The following is a 19748-nucleotide window of genomic DNA, read 5'->3' on the forward strand; positions in this document are numbered from 1 at the left end:
ATTAGGCCCTACGTGACTAAAAGGCAAACATGAATCAGGTCCCCAAAACACTAACTGCTCATATTTCAAGTTTTATTAACTAGTAGCAGACTGAAGTGGGGAGAATTCATTTTTGTTGATTTCTGCAGCCTTAGAGAAAGTGTTTTTCATTGACTATCTTTTCTGGTCCCTCAAAATGAAGCAAAAGACTTACCCTGAAGTTTATTTGAACAAGCAAAATGTAAATAAAACTGAAGGGTCTATTCTCCCCTCCCTTCACACACATAATTACTGTTAGGGCATAGGGTGTCTAGCATGCATGTTACAGGAATAGGTGCCATTAGATGTAATTTTAAAACCACCTTTTCTACCATCTGACCTCAATACCACCCCAAACCAGCTTGTATGGCAGCTGAAGTTTCTACAGGAGGCCCCCAACTTGCAACACGATTGGTTCCACGGGAAGCATCGCAAGTCAGGGGCATTGTTACTCGAACCCTCATTTACAATAGGCGCCGTGCACCATTGTACATGCGGGCTGAGGACATAAGTCAGGGGTTTCCGGCCCCTTACGCACTTACAAAAATGGTTGTCAGTGCGGGGGGGAGGGGCGGGAGGTGTTGGGCAGTTGCAAGTTGGGGGCCTCCTGTATATCACAGACTAGTTTCACTCACTCAGAAACCATACAAACATTAACGGAGAAGTAATGAGTCTACAGATCTTGGGGAAGAAGGGTGTTGCAGAACGCACAGCACTTTCTTTCTAGCACAGTTCCTGTTTAGCAACAAGAGGAAACCCCAGCTGCAAAGACCATTGGTATTACAAGAAAATCTCCTGTTGATAATGGGCCTGATGCAAAGCCAGCTTGAGATACAGAATCTATTCCTGATGTTGCCACAGACCGTCTCCCAGTTCTGTGCTTTCACCACAAAACTGTTCTTTTACTATCAACACTGCAAGCTGCCTTTCCTGCAAATTCTCTCAGAATTTGCTTTTATTGCTGCACCTCAGGTTTTCATGAACTGCAAAAATTTCCCCAGAACGCTCCCTCCCCTAACCATTCTATGTAGCCTCAAAAGAATCTGAATTTCTTTTCTGATTCTGTATTGGTCTGAAGCACTATAAAGGGGCAAAGCTACTTCAGTACAAAAATTAAATAATGAGAGCCGGTCATTTTAGTAAGTTTCTCAAGTTCCTCTTCTACAGCAGAAACCAGGCAATGACTTGATTTAGTAAAAATTTAAGAAGTGAGTTAAAAACATTATTTTGGGATGATTAGTTGCAAGCAACTCAGGGTTTTATCATATTCAATGGGATGCTATAAAGTCACTGGAAACAACTTTAGCTTCAAAAATAAGTTTAAACATGTTTCAAGGTTCTACCCGTGCCAATATGCCCCACAACCATAAGTGCTAGTTCATTTTTGTGGTTTTATTCTCATATTTGCCTTTAAAAATATTCTTGTTGATCTGGAAAAACCTACATTAATAAGACAACATACACTGATTTATACACAGAGGAAACAGCAAAACTGACTACATATCAAGTGCAGTCAAAAGCAAACAAAGAAAAGTAACTGAAAAACAGAGAAATCCATTTTTCCTTAACCCTATTTCTGTAACAGAAATCCAGCTCTTGCTTATGAAAATCATATGTAGAAAAAAGCCTGCAATTTTTCTTCACTTGAGGGTGCCCTCGCTTTTTCTTCTGATAATCCTCTCTATTTTAATTCATTCAATTTCTTTCAAATCAGCATGTAGAGCCTTGGATAAATATGGAGATCCAGGCCTCTAAGTAGGGGGTGGGGGTGAAGGGTGCAAACCCACCCCCCATGGTTCTCCAGTAAGCATGATCTGCTCAAGCCTTCCTCCCCCATGCTCCGGCCACTAGGGGGAAGGCTGGGGCTGATTTCTCCCCCCTCTCCTAGGAGCAAGGCCAGGGCTGGGGCTCGCTCCTGAGAGAGGTAGGAGGGGAAATCAGTCCCAGCCTTCCCCAGGCCAGCCAGAGCGTGGGGTGGGGAGGCTTTGGCAGCATGTTGCTCCTGTCTTCCTGCGGCCAGAGCAAACTTATTTGGGTGGGGGGAGAGGGATTCACACCCTTTGCAGTCCACATTAACAAAAAAGAGCCCCCCACAGAAATTCCTGCGTTCGGGCCTGAGATCTTTATTTACACACACAGCTAAGGTTTCTTAAGACTAAATGCGGGAAGACTGATGAGTCATTGCAGGCCTTTTGACCTCCAGGCCGTGAAACTGTTCCTCTACCCAACAGAAAAACCAGAACAGAACCACTTTTCACTTCAATAAAACTGGGTGACAGGCCTGTTACTGGAGGGTGTTTCAGTTTGGGAAACCATCATAAAGCTGGAAGACAACTGCAAGAGAGAGGTAAGTTACGACTGTTAGCTCACCGACTCTCCTTGCTGAAACAGTAAGCAAGCAAGCAGGCCCTGAAGAGTTGACAGAATAATCAGGGATGTGCCAACAGGCTCAAGGAACTGGTTCCAATAATGTTATTAAAACTAGGTTAAAATTCCAGGCTAAGAGAATGTATCTTGCAGGAGATTTGAGCCTTGAGAGAGAATTATGGAAACCCCACTCTGAAACCAAACCTGGAAGCCTGCACTGCCACAGACTCAGCCCTCATAGAATCCCTCCAGAGGATATGCAAGAGGTCATTCTGATTACACCCAAAGCTGAATTTTCTCTGGGCACGCAGCAAATTCAGGATGTCTTTCAAACTCTTCATGGGATCAAGAGTAGTGTTCCCTCTCAGACTTTCCATTCATGAGTGGAGTGAGTTGTGCCTTGTGCACCAATATTAATGTCATGTGCACAGACTCACCGCAGCCTGGCTCCAGCTGCAGCACAGGGGGTGCCCCCCCACCAGGCAGCCTGGGCTGCCAGAGCAGCCCCTAGCCACCAGATCATCGCCCCCACCAAGCTGACCCCCTCTGCCACCAGGGACTCTCCCCAGCAGACCTGCTACAGCGTGGAACTCCCATGTGATGGCTGGGAAATGTGATAGCTGCACTGGGGTAGGGCCATGGTGCTATTTTTAGCACCCCTGCTGTGGCACAGGAACAGCTACACCATAGCCCCAGCCACAGTCCCGGAACATGGGGCAGCCACCCAGCATGCGGCCCCACCTGTGGGAGCAGCTATGGCTGTGTGGCAGCTGATAGGACAGTTGGGGCCATGATGCTATTTTTAGTACCACGGGCCAGCCTCCAACTTCCAGGATGTGACCCAGCTGTTCCTGGGGCAGGGCAGCCACCCGCCACATGACCCTGCCCCTAGGAGCAGCTGGAACTGTGGCTGCTACTCTGCTAAGGAAGTGAGTGGAACTCAAATTTTTCATGTGTGCCCACACCTTAGAGGGAACTCTGATCAACAGGGTTCCAAGAGTTGAAGAGAGCACTTATGATCTTTTCAGACACTCCTTTTTCTTGGGGCAATAATCTTTTATGCAACAAGCCAGCAGAGGCCAAATGCTGGAGTTGAGTCACGGTCCTGTTTTGGGAAAGACTATAAGGGATTTGGAATCAACACCCACCTATGGATATTTGGCTTTTAGCAAGCCAAGCCCTGAATGGCAACAAGGAGCAATGGTGGTGGTGGCTGTTCTCTCTCTCTCTCTCTCCATATTTTTGAGAATAACTTGTGCAACTCCGGGACCAAAATAACGAATCCAGTACGCTCCTTGCTCTGAGTTATTGAAGGGTTGTCTATGCGGGTTCTTGGAGAGCCCGCAGAATTGGCTGCAGCATCTTGGGGAAGCTGGATATTTGCTGTTGATCCAAAAAGATGGAAGGCAAGAAGCCAAATTCCAGGCAAGCTCAAGGAAAGTAAGAGACCAAGTAGTAGTGGGAATAAACGATATGCCATGATAGAGGCCTAAAGTGGGGAGAGAGAGATCCTTATCAGAAAGAGTACAATGCAGAAAAAAGGATTTGGGCAGGGAGGGGAAGGATGGCCTAACTACACTGTCTGGTAATGAGAAGTTCTGATCACACCCCTAAATCTCAGATACCTACAGCAAGCATGTCTGTGAGAGTAGATGGAACTAGGATAAGAGAGAGAGTTTAACAGTAAGTGTCTTTTTACTGACAGGAATTGCGTAAGTCTTGAGAAGACCAAACTAGGGGTCAGCCTGTCTCCAGGATACCCTTGGCTTACAAGAAAAACAAATCTGGAAGAAATGAAGTAGGGAGGACAGTATCTTTCAGAAAGAAGCCAGATGTGGAATTATTAAATATGCTGAATGCAGACATGGCCAATTGCCCAAAAGACTAAATTCACGAAGAGCATTCATGTTCAAAACTAAAAAGATAATGTAATACACAAGAATAAATCAGTATCCTCTGGCACCTGAGGCACTATTGCTAGCAGATTTCCTTTGGGGCGCTGTATAACAAGCTCAGAGTTAAAAATCCATTCTGTCCTCTACTAGGGATTCTCTAGTGCTACAACTGCTGTAAGCTGTTATTGAACCACTTACTCCATTGCCACATTCAGGCAATTACACAAACTGAAAGAGACATCTTAGAACTGCTAACCAACTCTTACCTACTAGGCCTGCAGGATACAGGTATTAGAGCCTCAGACAGCAGAAGAAACTTTAAATTAACTTTGAATATATATTTACAATTGAATGGGATCTCCTTAGCAATGGGTTGCACTGTCTCTTTCTCTCTAAGACTTAGGCCTTGTCTACAATGGCATGTTTTGTTACCAAAAGGCAGTTCTTGGCAACAAAAAAGCGAGCATGTACACATGACAATGCAACTTTTGTTAGGAAAACACCCAGTTTTGGCGAAAAAAAATTCCAGCCCTGCAAGAATCTTGTGTCTTTTCTTCTCCCTTTATGGTTGACAAGAGCCAATGTGGACTCTGTTGTTTGTCAGAAGAATTGGCTTCCACCAGTATTCCACAATGCCTGCCATGATGGTTGTGCTCAGTTTTGTATAATCTCTGCTGCCCTGCAGGCATGTGCTCCTCCCTTTTCAAAGTTATAGAACTCAGCTCCATTTGGGGAACAAATCATTAGAATGCTTTTGTTCTGTCCTGCTAGGAACACAGTGATAGGCAGACTGCTGCTTCAGGGGGGAGGGCTGGAGAGACTGGTCTGCTGCTTTGACATTCCTTAGCATGAGAGGCTCACAGGGATATGAGGGAATTCCAAGATCATAGAATTCTAAGGCTGAAAGAGATCTCAGGAGATCATCGAATCCAACCCCCCCGCCCAAAGCAGGACCAACCCCAACTAAATCATCCCAGCCAGGGCTGTGTCAAGCCGGGACTTAAAAACCTCCAGGGATGGAGACTCCACCACCTCCCCAGGTAACCCATTCGAGTACTTCACCACCCTCCTAGTGAAATAGCTTCTCATAATATCCAATCTAGACCACCCCCACTAGAACTTAAGACCATTGCTCCTTGTTCTGCCATCTGTCACCACTGAGAACAGCCTCTCTCCATCCTCTTTGGAACCTCCCTTCAGGAAGTTGAAGGCTGCTATCAAATCCCCCCTCACTCTTCTCTTCTGCAGATTAAATAAGCCCACAGCCCTCCTCGTAGGTCATGTGCTCCAACCCGCTAATCATTTTGGTTGCCCTCCACTGGACCCTCTCCAATGCGTCCACATCCTTTTTATAGTAGGGGGCCCACAACTGGATGCAATACTCTATATGTGGTCTCCCCAGTGCTGAATATAAGGGAATAATCACTTGTGTAGATCTGCTAGAAATGCTCCTCCTAATGCACCCCAATATGCCATTAGGCTTCTTGGCTACAAGGACACACTGTTAACTCATATCCAGCTTCTCATTCACTGCAATCCCCAGGTCCTTTACTGCCCAACTGCTGCTTAGACACTCCATCCCCAGCCTTTATCTGTGCTTGGGACTCTTCCATCCCGTCCCAAGCGCAGGATTCTGCACTTGTCCTTCTTGAATCTCATCAGATTTCTTTTGGCCCAATTCTCCAATTAATCTAGGTCACTCTGGACCTTATCCCTGCCCTCCAACATATCATACCTCTCCTCTTAGCTTAGTGTCATCTGCAAACTTGCTGAGGGTGCAATCCATCCCCTCATCCAGGTAATTCATAAAGATATTGAACAAAACCAGTCCTAGAACAGATCCTTGGAGCATTTCTCATTAAGTCAACTGCCAGCCAGACATTTAACCATTGATTACTACCCATTGGGCCCGACAATCTAGCCAGCTTTCTATCCGCTTTACAGCCCATTTATCCAATCAATACTTCCTTAACTTTCTGGCAAAAATACTGTGGGAGATGGTAACAAAAGCTTTACTAAAATCAAGGTATATCACATCCACTGACTTTCCCATGTCCAGAGCCAGTTACCTCATCATAAAAGCTCATCAGAATGGTCAGGCACAACTTGCCCTTCGTGAATCCATGTTGACTATTCCTGATCACTTTCCCCTCTTCCAAGTGCTTCAAAATGGATTCCTTGAGGAGCCCCACCATGATTTTTCCAAGGACTGAGTCTGTAGTTCCCTAGATTGTCCTTCTTCCCTTTTTTAAAGATAGGCACTACATTAGCCTTTTTCCAGTCATCCGGGACCTCTCCCAATCTCCACGAGTTTTCAAAGATAATGGCCAAAGGCTCTGCAATGACATCTGCCCAACTCCCTCAATAACCTCAGGTGCATTAAATCCAGGCCCATGGATTTGTATATGTTTAGCTCTTCTAAATAGTTCTTAACCTGTTCTTTCTCCACTGAGGGCTGCCAAAGACAAAGGCAAAAAAGCATTGAGTACTTCAGCTTTTCCAACATCATCTGTCACTAGGTTACCTCTCTCATCCAGTAAGGGCCCCACACTCCCTCTGATCACCCTGTAATTGCTAAGGTAGAAACCTTTCTTGTTACCCTTCACATCCCTTGCTAGCTGCCATTCCAATTGTGCTTTTGCATTCCTGATTATTCCCCTGTATTCTCGAGCAATATATTTAAACTTCTCCCTAGTCATCTGTCCAAGTTTCCACTTCTTATAAGCTTCCTTTTTGTGCTTAAGCTTGCCAAGGATTTCCCTGGTAAGGCAATCATATTTGCTTTTCTTACTGTGCATTGGGATGGTTTGTTCCTGTGCTTTCAATAAGGCTTCTTTAAAATACTGCCAGCTCTCCTGGACTCTTTTCCCCTTCATGTTAGCATCCCAGGAGATCCTTCCCATCATTTCTCTGAGGGACTCAATGTCTGCTTTTCTGAAATCCAGGGTGTGTATTTTGCTTCTCTTTCCTCCTTTTGTCAGGATCCTGAACTCAACCATCTCATGATCACTGCTGCCCACGGTGCCATCCACATCTTCTTCTCCTACTAGCTCCTCCCTGTTTGTGAGCAGCAGGTCAAGCTCTGCATGGTCCCTGGTCGGTTCCTTCGGCACTTGCACCAGGAAGTTATCCCCAACATTCTCCAAAAACTTCCTGGATTGTCTGTGTCCTGCTGTATTGGTCTCCCAGCAGATGTCAGGGTGGTTCAAGTCCCCCATGAGAACCAGGGCCTGTGATCTGGAAGCTTCTCTTAATTGTCTGAAGAAAGTCTCATCTACCACATACACCTGATCTGGTGGTCTATAGCAGACACCCTACCACCCCTACTACCTCTGTTGCTCCTGCCTCTAAACTTAAACCAAAGACTCTCAACAGGCTTTTCTCCCTGTGCGCAGGGATCAGCTCTGCTTTCCCACAACACTGCACTGTGGGATGCTTACCCACATTGCTTTGCTTTGTTGACAGGGTGCTAGCAATGGAGCCATGAAATGTCAAAAATAGGAGTCATAAAAACCTGTCTGATTTGTTTTCACTTTGGCGACTTTTACATGACAATAGCACCTTTGCTGCCAAACCTTCTCAGTGTAGACATAGCCTTACTCACTATCTTGTTACTTTCCCACTTCTCTGGTTTACATAACCAACTTCCCTGCAATACCAATGGCAGCAACAGACACAGACTCCCAATCTAATGTCCTGTCCAGTGACACATAACATCACTTGAAACCTTAAATTTGATACTAGAATTGTATCTGTACAATAGGTTATTTGCAGGAATCAGCTAGCTATCAATGAATCCCTCTCACTGTACTATACAGGATCTCTTAATGAGATAGCAGTCTACTATATATTTGAGTTTGTGTGTCTGTCTGTTAAGAACTCCTAAACAATAAAAACTAGTCTCAGAGAAGTAAGTCATGGTAGTCTGTAACTTTAAAAACAAACAGTGCTGTGGCACATTAGGGTACGTCTAGACTACATGGCTCCGTCGACGGAGCCATGTAGATTTGTTTGTTCGGCAAAGGGAAATGAAGCCACGATTTAAATAATCACGGCTTCATTTAAATTTAAATGGCTGCCCCGCTCTGCCGATCAGCTGTTTGTCGGCAGATCGGGGCAGTCTGGATGCTCCCCTGCCGATATGAAAGCCCTTTATCGTCCTCTCCAGTAAACCTCATCCTACGAGACGTAACGGGGAGGTCGATAAAGGGCTTTCAGGTTGGCGTGAGAGCATCCAGACTAGCGCGCTGAGCCGACAAACAGCTGATCAGCTGTTTGTCGGCTCAGCGCAGCAGCCATTTAAATTAAAATTAAACCACGATTATTTAAATCGCAGCTTCATTTCCCTTTGCCGATCAGTCTAATCTACATGGCTCCATCGATGGAGCCATGTAGTTTAGACACACCCTTAGGGTATGTCTACACTACCATCCTAGTTCGAACTAGGGTGGTAATGTAGGCAACCGGAGTTGCAAATGAAGCCCGGGATTTGAATTTCCCGGGCTTCATTTGCATAAAGCCGGGCGCCACCATTTTTAAATGTCCGCTAGTGCATTTACACGCGGCACGGACTAGGTAGTTTGGACTAGGCTTCCTAGTCCGAACTACCGTTACTCCTCATTTCACGGCTGTGCCCAGCTTCATGCAAATGAAGCCCGGGAAATTCAAATCCCGGGCTTCATTTGCAACTCCGGTTGCCTACATTACCACCCTAGTTCGAACTAGGGTGGTAGTGTAGACATACCCTTAGAGACTAGCAAATTATTAGATCATGAGCTTTCGTGGGAAAAAGCCACTTCATCAGAGGTGGAGTGGAAATTACAGAATCCAGGGTATTATAACTGCAAAAGAAGTTACCTGTCAATTGTAGGGCCAGTGTTAATTCTGCTAATTCAATCAGGCTGGATGTGTCTCAGTCATAGTGTTTGATATGGAAACGTGAATAGCAAAGGCAGGGAAATTGCCCTTGTATCATGTTTACCAGTTAAGATCTTTATTTAAGCCTAAATTGAATTTGAACTGAATTGGCAAATTAACAGCAGTTCAGCTGTCTGCCTTTGTAATTAGGTGATAAAATTCCTTTGTAAAAGAATGACTACTTTTAAATCCATCACTGAATGTTTCCCTTCAGGCTTGTGTGTTACCATTCCTGATGTCTGATTTGCGTCCATTTATCCTTTGGTGCAGAGTCTGACTGATTTGGCCAATATACATTGCAGAGGGGCATTGTTGGCACTTGATGGCATATATCATGTTAGTGGATGTGCAGATGCATGAGCCCCTGATGGTGCTGCTTATGTGGTTAGGTCCTGGGTTGGTGTCGCTAGTATAACTCTGTGGACAGAGTTGGTAATGGAATTTGTTACAGAGGTAGGTTCCTGGGTAAGCGTTTCTATGGTGTGGTGTGCGGCGGCTGGTGAGTATTTCTTCAGGTTGGGCAGGGAGAGGGGTGGCTGTCTGTAGGCGAGGACTGGCATGTCTCCCAAGATCTGAGACAGTGGGGCGTCGTTTTCCAGGACAGGCTGTAGATTGCCAATGATGCACTGGAGGGGATTTAGCTGGGGACTGTAGGTGATGACCAGTGGTGTTCTGTTATTTTCCTTCCTGGGCCTGTCTTGAAGTAGGTGATTTCTGGGTACTCGTCTGGCTCTGTCAATCTGTTTCCTCATGTCCCCAGGTGGGTATTTAAGTTTTAAGAATGCTTGGTAAGGATCTTGTAGCTGTTTACTCTGAGGGACTGGAGCAAATCCACTTGTATCTTAAGGCTTTGCTGATGCCTCATCACCCTCTGATTCTTACAGAGATATTGCTGGCTGTTCCCCCTTCATCAGGGAGTGAGGGGAATATGCAGAGTTTGCTGCATTCCTCACTCTGGCTGGGAAGCGCAGGGGATAGATGAACCTGCCCTCACTGGGAGACATTCCCCTGTCCCCTGGCTCTGCCCACTGGAGCTGTAGTGGCCATGGAGAGGTGCTTCTCACCTGGCCCCAAGCTGCTGCAGTGAGAGAGGGCTGGGTGAGAGAGGGTTGTTCTGTCTCCCTGGGGAAGCCTGCATATGGAATCCCTCATCCCCAGCTCCATCCCAGAGCAATGAAAGGGAAAAGAAGACCAAAATTAATTGAGTTAAGAACCCGAGCGATGCCGGGTAAATGTTCTAGTTATTTTTATATCCAAAAGCAAAATTCTTAGTTTCACCAAAATGAAAATTTTCATAAAGATACACAAGCTGGAGAAACAGACATTAACTGAACAAGCAATTTAAGCAGAAAGGGACTTGTGCTATTCTTTTCCATGAAAAGTAATTGCTTATGAAACAGCCAATTATCCAAGATCTAATGCAATATAAACAAAGCTGTCCCTGTCACTCAGACACTTCTACATTGTATTTCATCTCTATCACCAAAAGCAATTAGGCTGGCCAAAGTGATGCTCAGCTGTCCAATGAGCTGCAGTCTCTTTTTGCGCAGCATTAAGGATTGTAGACAAGGGCATTGTCTTGGTGAACGAGTGCTTGACAACCAGTAGTAACCCTGTGATGTCTTTCATACAAGTGTTTTAATAACACTTCTGGTGGAGTGTGCCAGGAAAACCTCTGTCCAACCCTTTTATTTTTTTAAGTACAAATTAAAATCTAAATACGAAGAATCTGAAATGGCCAATGCTCTTTGTACTGTAGCCAAAGTAAGCTCTGATAAGGTCATCTACATATGACCAGCATACTTCTAAGAATTGGTGTGGCTGCTGCATGCCAAGCCATGAATAGGGAACTTTAAGATTCTGTGTTTCTATCTTAATTCCTAAATAAAAAAACAAATTAAAATTGTTACTGTATACACAGGGAACTCCGCCGTCCACTCAATGGAAAAAATATATTTTAAGAGAAACCACACACATTAAACTATTCATATACTTCTCCTAATTATATCTGAAGTCTGGAACAAATTAAACTTCAATTTGCTCACCTCCTCCACAAATACGTCCATTAAAATGTGCTTATGTACCACACTAGCACTATGGGTGAGTAGAACTACACTTTTTTGCTAACTATGGAAATGTTATTTTCTGCTACAGTTACAGTCCAATCACTCCCAAGGTCAGAGAAACAAGTGCTGCTTGTGCGTATGTTAAGCCTCATTGCTTTCAGACTTCAACTAGTGTCCAGTGGTCACTGAAGCTATGAAAAAATCAATTTAAAAATTAAAGATGTGAGATCACAGGATTACAGCAATCTTAAAAAAAAAATCAGTATTTAAACAGCCAATTAACGTTCAACAATTCATCCACAGCAAATTAGTAGGCTACAGTTTCACTATATCCGGACAAGTTGAGGTTATGTGCTGTACAATGATTTAAGTATTTTTTTGTAATTGATTTAAAAGTGATTGGAATGATTTTTTAAAAATGTATTTTAAAGTAATAGGATGAAACAGCACCACACGTTTGATAGCTGATCTGGACACGGGTTCACTGGTGAGCAGGGACTGTTACAAGAGCTTCCTCAGGAGGTCTGGAAATGTCTACATTCTGTATAATAATAAAAATACAGAGGAGAATATTTATCATGCAGCAACAAAATATCCATCCTTCACAAGTACACAGCTGCACTCTGACAAAAGATTTTTCACTCCAATTCAGTGAAGTAACAGCTTTTTAGTGCATTAGTTCATACAGCAACACAGCTTACATAAAACAACTATCAATCCTACATACAATTTTCTGCCAATACTGCAATTACTCACTTGTAGAGGATGCCTATTATAGGTTCCAATCAGGAGAACTCTTTCGCATGTGCCTAAAAACATTTCTACTGAGAAAAGCAGCTGAGCACATACTTGATTTCAATGGGTGGTGACTATAAACTGCTTTCTCTGCCATCCTGAACTGGGACCGTTCACAGCATTTATATACCATGATCTCCACTTTACCTGTAATACAGCTAATATAGTTTAAAAAAAAAAAAAACTACACCAGAGAAAATCCCTCCTCCAAAACTAAAAATGGTGAGAAGACCTCTGATTAGTTTGCAGAAGTTACACAGTATTGACCACATTCAACGCAGCACACGTTAGACAGTACAGCTGCTAAGCTGGATGATGGCTGAACCCATGCAGCTCAAGTTGGAGGCCTACAATATTACCATCAAATTCAAACAAAATACCTGCTAACTTGGTCCCCTACCTATTACTCTACAAAGCCAAATGCTATTCAAATCAAACCATTCCAATTCAAAAATATATTTCCCATTTCACAAAAGGGGTTGGGTGACATGTTTTGCTTGGTTCTCCTCCCAAATTCTGTGTGAGTGAGCAAATTTTACTTTTCTTTATGATAAAAACCTGAATGAACTCAGTCTAAAATGAGTTTTTGCAATGAACGACCAGGTTTTTGCTAATGTGTGCACTACGATATGTAGTAAAAAAAAGATATTTTACTGTCATACATTAAACTTCCTTTCAGAAATAAAATTCAAAACATCACAGACAGAACTCAAATAATTGTTGAAACAGCTCCATAAGATTTATTCCCCAAGATATTCCTTCCTTCATCCTAGAAAGGCTATGTCTAAACTAGATTGCTCTTCTGAAAGAGGAATGTAAATGAGCCTGAACGAAAATGCAAATGAAACATGGATTTACAAATCTCGTACTTCATTTGCATAATCACATAGCGCGCTTTTTCAAAAAAGAAACCGCAGTCTAGACAGGGTTTCATTAGAAAAAAAAACAAAAAACTTTTTCGAAAGAACCCGTACACCTCATTTTTTCAGGAGTTTGGGTTCTTTCAAAAAGGATTTTTTTCCCCAAAAGAACCCCATCTAGAGTGCAGTTTCTTTTTCGAAAAAGCGCTCTCATGCGATTGTGCAAATGAAGTGCGAGATTTGTAAATCTGCACTTCATTTGCATTTTCCATCAGGCTCATTTACATTCCTCTTTCAGAAGAGGAATGTAGTTTAGACGTGCCCCAAGACTAAAGTCATTACAAATCTGATGCTACTGTACATGAACAGCCAGATCTGTGGTCCAAATTCAGATGGATTATAGTTTTTATAGAAAACACAGGAAAGGTCAGTTATTCTACTCCTTTATATTTATTTCTGCAACGTAAAAAGGATAGTTGATTTTTTTTAAAGAGTGCATAAAAAGTATTTTAAAACAATATTTTCAACTTCTGCTATGGACAGTAGCGTGCCTTATATATTAAGATGGAATTTATGTTGATGAGTACACCTTGTACAGTTCTTAGGCAAATAGTCTGATTTATATTTTATAAATTGGTAACTTTAAAAAAAATGAAATATTATAGATGTTCAGCATTAATAAAGAGTATTTTAAAATTAGATTTTACAGAAGCTGTTACCATCGACACACAGAGTATAAAATAAACAGTTTATACTCTAATACCACACTCTAATCCTAGCCTAATCAACTTAGCATTTCATCATGCCTCATTAGTTTATTCATAGTGGGTCTTTCAGAAGACATCTTCAGTACAGGTCGTTTGTGACTCTTTATCGGTAACAAAATCCACATAGGTCTTCCCTGAAAAACCTGAGTTTGACCTGCTAACCTTGGCCAAAACTTTTAACTAGCTCCATTACTGTACACAGTTGTTGCCTTTCTTCCCAAACATTATTACATTTTAGCATTGCCATATGTTACAGTTTGTGACGCACGTCAGGTAAAAAAGTGAGAAGTAACAGCTTTAGGTGCTCAGTAACGCTTGCGTAACACTCAGAGCTAATGCAGTGCCTCAACAGGTTCTCTTCCCAAACAAACATTTTTAATAAGCTAACATCATAATGAATATTCCTAATAGCAATTCCCTGGAAATACATGGCCTGCTATAAGACACAGTGGCAAACTCAGGTTTATCAGCAGTAGACACATCCGACAAGGTAGATTTTTACCCATGAAAGCTTATGCCCAAATAGATTTGTTAGTCTTTAGGGTGCCACATGACTACTCATAGTTTTTGCAGATACAAACTAACACGGCTACTACTTTGATACAAGTTCCCACAGAAAGCTTCCCATTATTTATGCTGTTCCTATTAAGTGGGTTTAAGTGGAATCGATTAAAAATGTGGCAAAATATAATGTATGAAGGAAAAGAAGAAAGTGATAAAGTTTAAACATAGTAAAAGTACCCACACATAATGAAAGCACTTGACTATAACCGCTATGGAAGCCAAAGTTTGGTCAACTAAATATAACTAAGACACTAAGACAGGGTGTGGAACCTTTTTTGGGTCGGGGCTGCTGACCCACAGAAAAATTAGCCAGGCCCATGCTAATAGACTGTGTGTGCTCCCACCCCATGGGGCCAGATCCAGGCAAGCTTTAGGTTGTCCATCCCTGAACTAAGACGATAAACTTCTTGCAAAGCCCTGTTAAAATGCCACATATATGCAAACATATGCCATATTACACTTACACACACACCCATATCATTTTCATACACACAAACATTCAAAAACTCGTATCTTCATACAAACAACTTCAGCCACCACCACAAATCCCAACTTCTCACTAAAATATAAATTAACTTTACTGCACTAATCGATTTGCTTTAACTCTGCCCATACTATTCTTTGTAATGGTAGCCAGCTCACTTCAAGGAAGACTTAAGGACTGTAGATACAAAAGCTAGAGGCACAAGAAGCAAGCTTACCAAACTTTTATAATACACGAGTGGCAGAGACTTTTGGAGTAATATGGGCAAACCAAACTCATGTTACTACAGAATAGTGTGGCACCACACACAGCATCTCATACTCTGATACAGCAAGAATGTAGTAAGTTACCAGGAGCCTGACTTCCTAACTCTTCTTACACACATTCCATCTCTTTTTTCTAAGCCATTAGGCCCCCTAGGTGGGGTGTGTATAGGTTTACTTTGACTAGCTACAGTTGAGGTATTTCAGTATCTCAGTGTAAACACACTGCTATCTTTTGAAGTGAAGAGATGAAGTCTGAATTGGCTGGGCTTGCTTTGAGGTGGCCTAGAAGCCAGATATAAAATCACCTGTTCCTCTTCTGAGCCAGTGTTCCCACAATAGCTGGCATTGCTAAACATTCTCAGGATAGACAAAGCCTTGTAATTGCAGGCAGCGTAAAGCAAGACAGACTTCATTAATGCTTCCTAACAACACCTCTTGCACATTTTGGAAATGCATAGTGGATTATGCCAATTCCACAATGGAAAAGGGCTCAATAATTTTCCTCTAAAGTTTAATATACATTATTATGCACTTGTAAAAGGAAATAGATACAAACTAGCTCCCAACAGACTAAATAGCTTATTCATTGCTCTATTTGTTACTAAATCTTTGGTGTTTGTGCTGTCTAACATAAAAATAAAAAGGACATTGAGTTAGAAACACATGGTTTATATTTCTGTAAGAGGTAAATTCTGGCTTTCTGAAATCATACCATTTTAGAAAATGTCAGACAGAAAATTTCTCTTCACAAACATATCTAGCAGACAATACGTATGCAGATGAGGAACTTACTGGTTACACAAAGTTGGTGTGTAAAATTAAATATGCTCAACATTTCTAGCAATTCAATTCTACATCTGGGTAATAGACATCATCATAAAAAAATCACTTCGGAAAATGCAATGCGTTAAGTAAGATATTTGTGTTCAAGACTTGTCCTACCTCTGGTTTATCTCTGTGCGTGTTTACTGCTTCGACATTCAGGAATATAGATTCCACCTTACAGCCTGTCGACAGAAATTAACCTGATTAGCACTCACTTATATTGTAACTTTTTTTTTTTTAAAGCAACATATTGTATCACCCTTTTTTTTTTTTTTTTTCCCTTTCAGCTCTTGGCTTTCACTTGGATTGCTTTGCTAAGTTCTGACTGTCGTTGACCTCACAATGTACCAGTACCAAAGGGATCAGTATTTATCTCAGTTTGGTGATGAATCCAGGTCTCATTATCTTCAACCTCACATTCTCAGTACTTTCAGTAAAACTCGGAAGATAAGTAATTCACTTTTTCTAAAAACCCACCAAAATGATGCCGGGCATACACACAATCATAATATTTCATACCCACTTCTGTTTTGTAGGCTATTTTAGCCTTAGCACCACATTGTTATGCAGAAGGAAAGTACTGGCCTCAGATTTTTAATAATGTTGAATACGAACAAAAACCTGTATATTTCAGATTTTTAAAATCCCCCATTACTAAGGCTGGCACAGGTAAGGATATTAACATTTACCTAACATTTTAACAAATCAAAATCTAAAACTAACTTCTGGGGAGAAGCCACTTTTTCCCCAGTGGATAAGTCAGCAAGCTCAGAGAAAGCAGGAAAGCTATACTTAGCTTTAACAGGGGCCTCCTGCAAAAGCGGATCCATTTACAGAGTAGTGACTATCCAGTTCACTTAAAATGAAATGATTGTTTGCAGAGTGCAAAACTGCTACAGCTTGGAATGGAGAAAGAATTTACCCCCCTCTCTTCATCATCTCAAAACACAGAAGAAGTTCATCCAAAGCACTTGCCACTAATCTGCATTCTCTGAAATTTGGTGGTCTGTCCTAACTCCTTAGCAATGTTTAATAACCAAGGGCTGTAGTTCAGGTTTCATATTAATACACCATTATTTTTTATAAAGTACACTACAAAATACCTACTGACTAGTACATGCTCTGAAACCTCATGCGACATTACAGCAAAGTATCATTTGTGATACATTATGTGTTTTCTAATTAGTCAGTTCACTTACTAATTACTGTGAATCAGTCGCACATTCTTTTCCAAATGCAAATCAAGCAGAAATCTGCCATACTTCCGAAAATTAGAGCTACATCAACAGTCAGGATGATACAAGTGTGTTACATTCCTTAGAGGCGGATCTTTTCTGACTGAGATAGCCAATAGCAACTAGCAATGAGAGCAAATACTACACCAGATGGCTATATCCTGCAGACACACCCATAAAAGGGACCCAGAGATGAGAAACAGTCCCTAAAGAAGAACCCTACTAGTTTTCCCACTGGCACTTATCCCCGTACACAGGAACCATAGAATTATAGAGCTGGAAGAGACCTCAGAAGGTCATCAAGTCCAGCCCCCTGCTCTAGGCAGGACCAATTCCAACTAAATCAACCCGGCCAGGGCTTTGTCAAGCTGAGACTTAAACACCTCTAGGGATGGAGACTCCACTACTTCCCTAGGTAACCCATTCCAGTGCTTAAAGGTTCAAAGCCCCAGGCTTGGGGCAGGGTGTTGGGGAAGGGGCAGACGGGGGTGCAAGATGTAGGCTCTGGCTGCGAGGCACTTACCATAGGCAGCTCCCAACCATGAGCACAGCTGGACACTCATGGTGGCCCTACGCTGCTCAAAGTGGGTGGCTGCTGCTGACAAACATGTCTGTGCGCACATACTGGGGGAAAGGAGCAGTGCGTCTGTGCACTTCCCATGACTGCAAGCACCACCCCTGCAGCTCCCATTGGCCAGAAATCAGCCAATGGGATAGGTGACAATAGTTCTGGGGCAGGAGAGGCATGTGGAGACCAACTTCCCCTCCTCTGTCTCCAAGTGGTGCCCAGAGACCTGCCTGCCAGTAGCAGCCAGCTGCTTTGAGCAGCATGGGGCCACCATGACAAGCAGGGAGCCTGCCTGCCTGAGTGTCCCAATGGTCGGAGTTTCCTATGGTAAAGACCTCGCCGTCAGACCCTGTATCTCGCATCTGCGTCTTCCAGGACCAGAGCAGCCAGGGACACAGCAGGCATAGGACTTTTAGCGGCCCAGAAATCCATGGCAGGCTGGAGGCAAACATTTGGCAAGCTGGATCCAGCCCTCAGGCCATATTTTTGCCGGACCCTGGTGTAAGGACACAGGGGTGTGGAAGGGGATGGCTGAGTAGGGATGCAGGGCCACACAGGTTACAGGGAGGGAGTGGCTAAAAGAAGGTGCAGGGCCACATGGGGCATGAGGAGGGGTGACTGAGTGAGGGTGAAGGCCAAATGGCGACAGAGAGATGCATGGGCACAAGGGGATAGGGCAGATATACCTGAGCCAATGGGAGAGATGAGAAGTCAGCCAAGATCTGCATGGGTGAGGCTCCCTAAAAATCTCTGCCCCCGAAACCCGAACTGTTCCATACTTCTCACACCCACACCCAACAGCCCCCCACGCTCATTCCCAGGTTTCTTTCCAGCAATCACTTCCTTCTCCATCAGCTTCTCCATTACTCCTGACTCCCACAAGCCTTCACAATGCTTCTGAAGGGTGCAGAAAACACGTTTCAGTGTTGCAGTTCAAATGAATTATTATTTAACGTTCTGAATTAACGGAACTAGTAAGGAGTCAATTTGCCTGCAAACATTTCTGAATTTTTGTCGTCCCCATTATTACAAACACACTTGATGAGAGGTGTGTTGTCTGCCAGGTGCTAAGATACGGGATGTGGAACTGAGGTTGAAGAGGATTATTAAGGGAGCAGGAAGGAATCCATTGATCATCCTTCATGTAGGAACAAATGATACGGCTAGATTCTTGCTGGAACGAATTAAGGGAGACTATGCTAGCCTGGGGAGGACGCTCAAGGAAATGAGGCTCAGGTGATCTGTAGTAGGATTCTGCCTGTTCCTAGAGAAGGGCAACTAAAATGTGACAGGATTATGATGATCAATAGATGGCTTAGGCAATGGTGCTATAAGGAGGGCTTTGGGATGTATGGTCACTGGGAGGCATTTATGGACAGAGGACTGTTCTCTCGGGATGGACTTCACCTAAGTAGGGAGGGAAATAGACTTCTAGGATGGAGGCTGGCTCAACTGATTAAGAGAGCTTTAAACTAGGAATTTGGGAGAGACGGTTGGGAGATGTCCAGGTAATCTCTAAGCCGGATTTCAATACTGAGAGGGAGGAAAACGAAGTAAGAAAGGATATAGTTGGGGGTAGGAGAATGTACATGAGGAAGGGTAGGGTGGATACTAGTCTAATAGGTCATATTGGAGGTACAACGTCCATGCCAAATTGGGTAAAGAATGTGAGTGAGGCCAACCAGCAAAAATTAAGATGTTTGTAAACCAATGCAAGGAGCCTAGGTAACAAAATGGAGGAACTAGAGCTATTGGTCCAGGAAGTGAAACCAGATATTATAGGAATAACAGAAACATGGTGGAATACTAGGCATGACTGGAGTACAGGTATTGAAGGGTATGTGCTGTTTAGGAAAGATAGAAATAAGGGTAAAGGTGGTGGAGTCACATTGTATATCAAAGATGAGGTAGACTGTAAAGAAATAAAAAGTGATGGAATGGAGAAGACAGTCTGTTTGGACAAAAATCACATTGGGAAAGACAACTATCAGATCCTCCCCTGGGATAGTGCTTGGGGTGTGTTACAGACCACCAGGATCCAATTTGGATATGGATAGAGACCTCTTTAATGTTTTTAATTAAGTAAATACTCATGGAAACTGCGTAATCATGGGAGATTTC

At 43.0% G+C, this 19748-nt stretch overlaps 1 protein-coding gene across 5 annotated transcripts in view; it reads right to left on the reverse strand.

Moving 5' to 3' along the window:
- PFKFB4 (6-phosphofructo-2-kinase/fructose-2,6-biphosphatase 4) overlaps positions 1–19748 on the reverse strand; it is a 102135-nt gene that overhangs the window by 3267 nt on the left and 79120 nt on the right. For 2 of the 5 annotated variants that reach the window (XM_075939360.2, XM_089781079.1), the window contains exons 13-14: positions 15942–16006; positions 11714–11804 (exon numbers count right to left, since the gene is read on the reverse strand). In XM_075939360.2, the coding sequence (XP_075795475.1) occupies positions 11745–11804; positions 15942–16006 (125 nt within the window). In that variant the 3' untranslated portion in view covers positions 11714–11744. The remainder of the gene's footprint in view (positions 1–11713; positions 11805–15941; positions 16007–19748) is intronic. The other 3 variants (XM_089781078.1, XM_075939359.2, XM_075939361.2) reach the window with 2 other exon arrangements.

This window comes from Pelodiscus sinensis, chromosome 11 (genome assembly GCF_052426305.1).
Source record: "Pelodiscus sinensis isolate ZL-2025 chromosome 11, ASM5242630v1, whole genome shotgun sequence".
Classification (NCBI taxonomy): Eukaryota; Metazoa; Chordata; order Testudines; family Trionychidae; genus Pelodiscus; species Pelodiscus sinensis.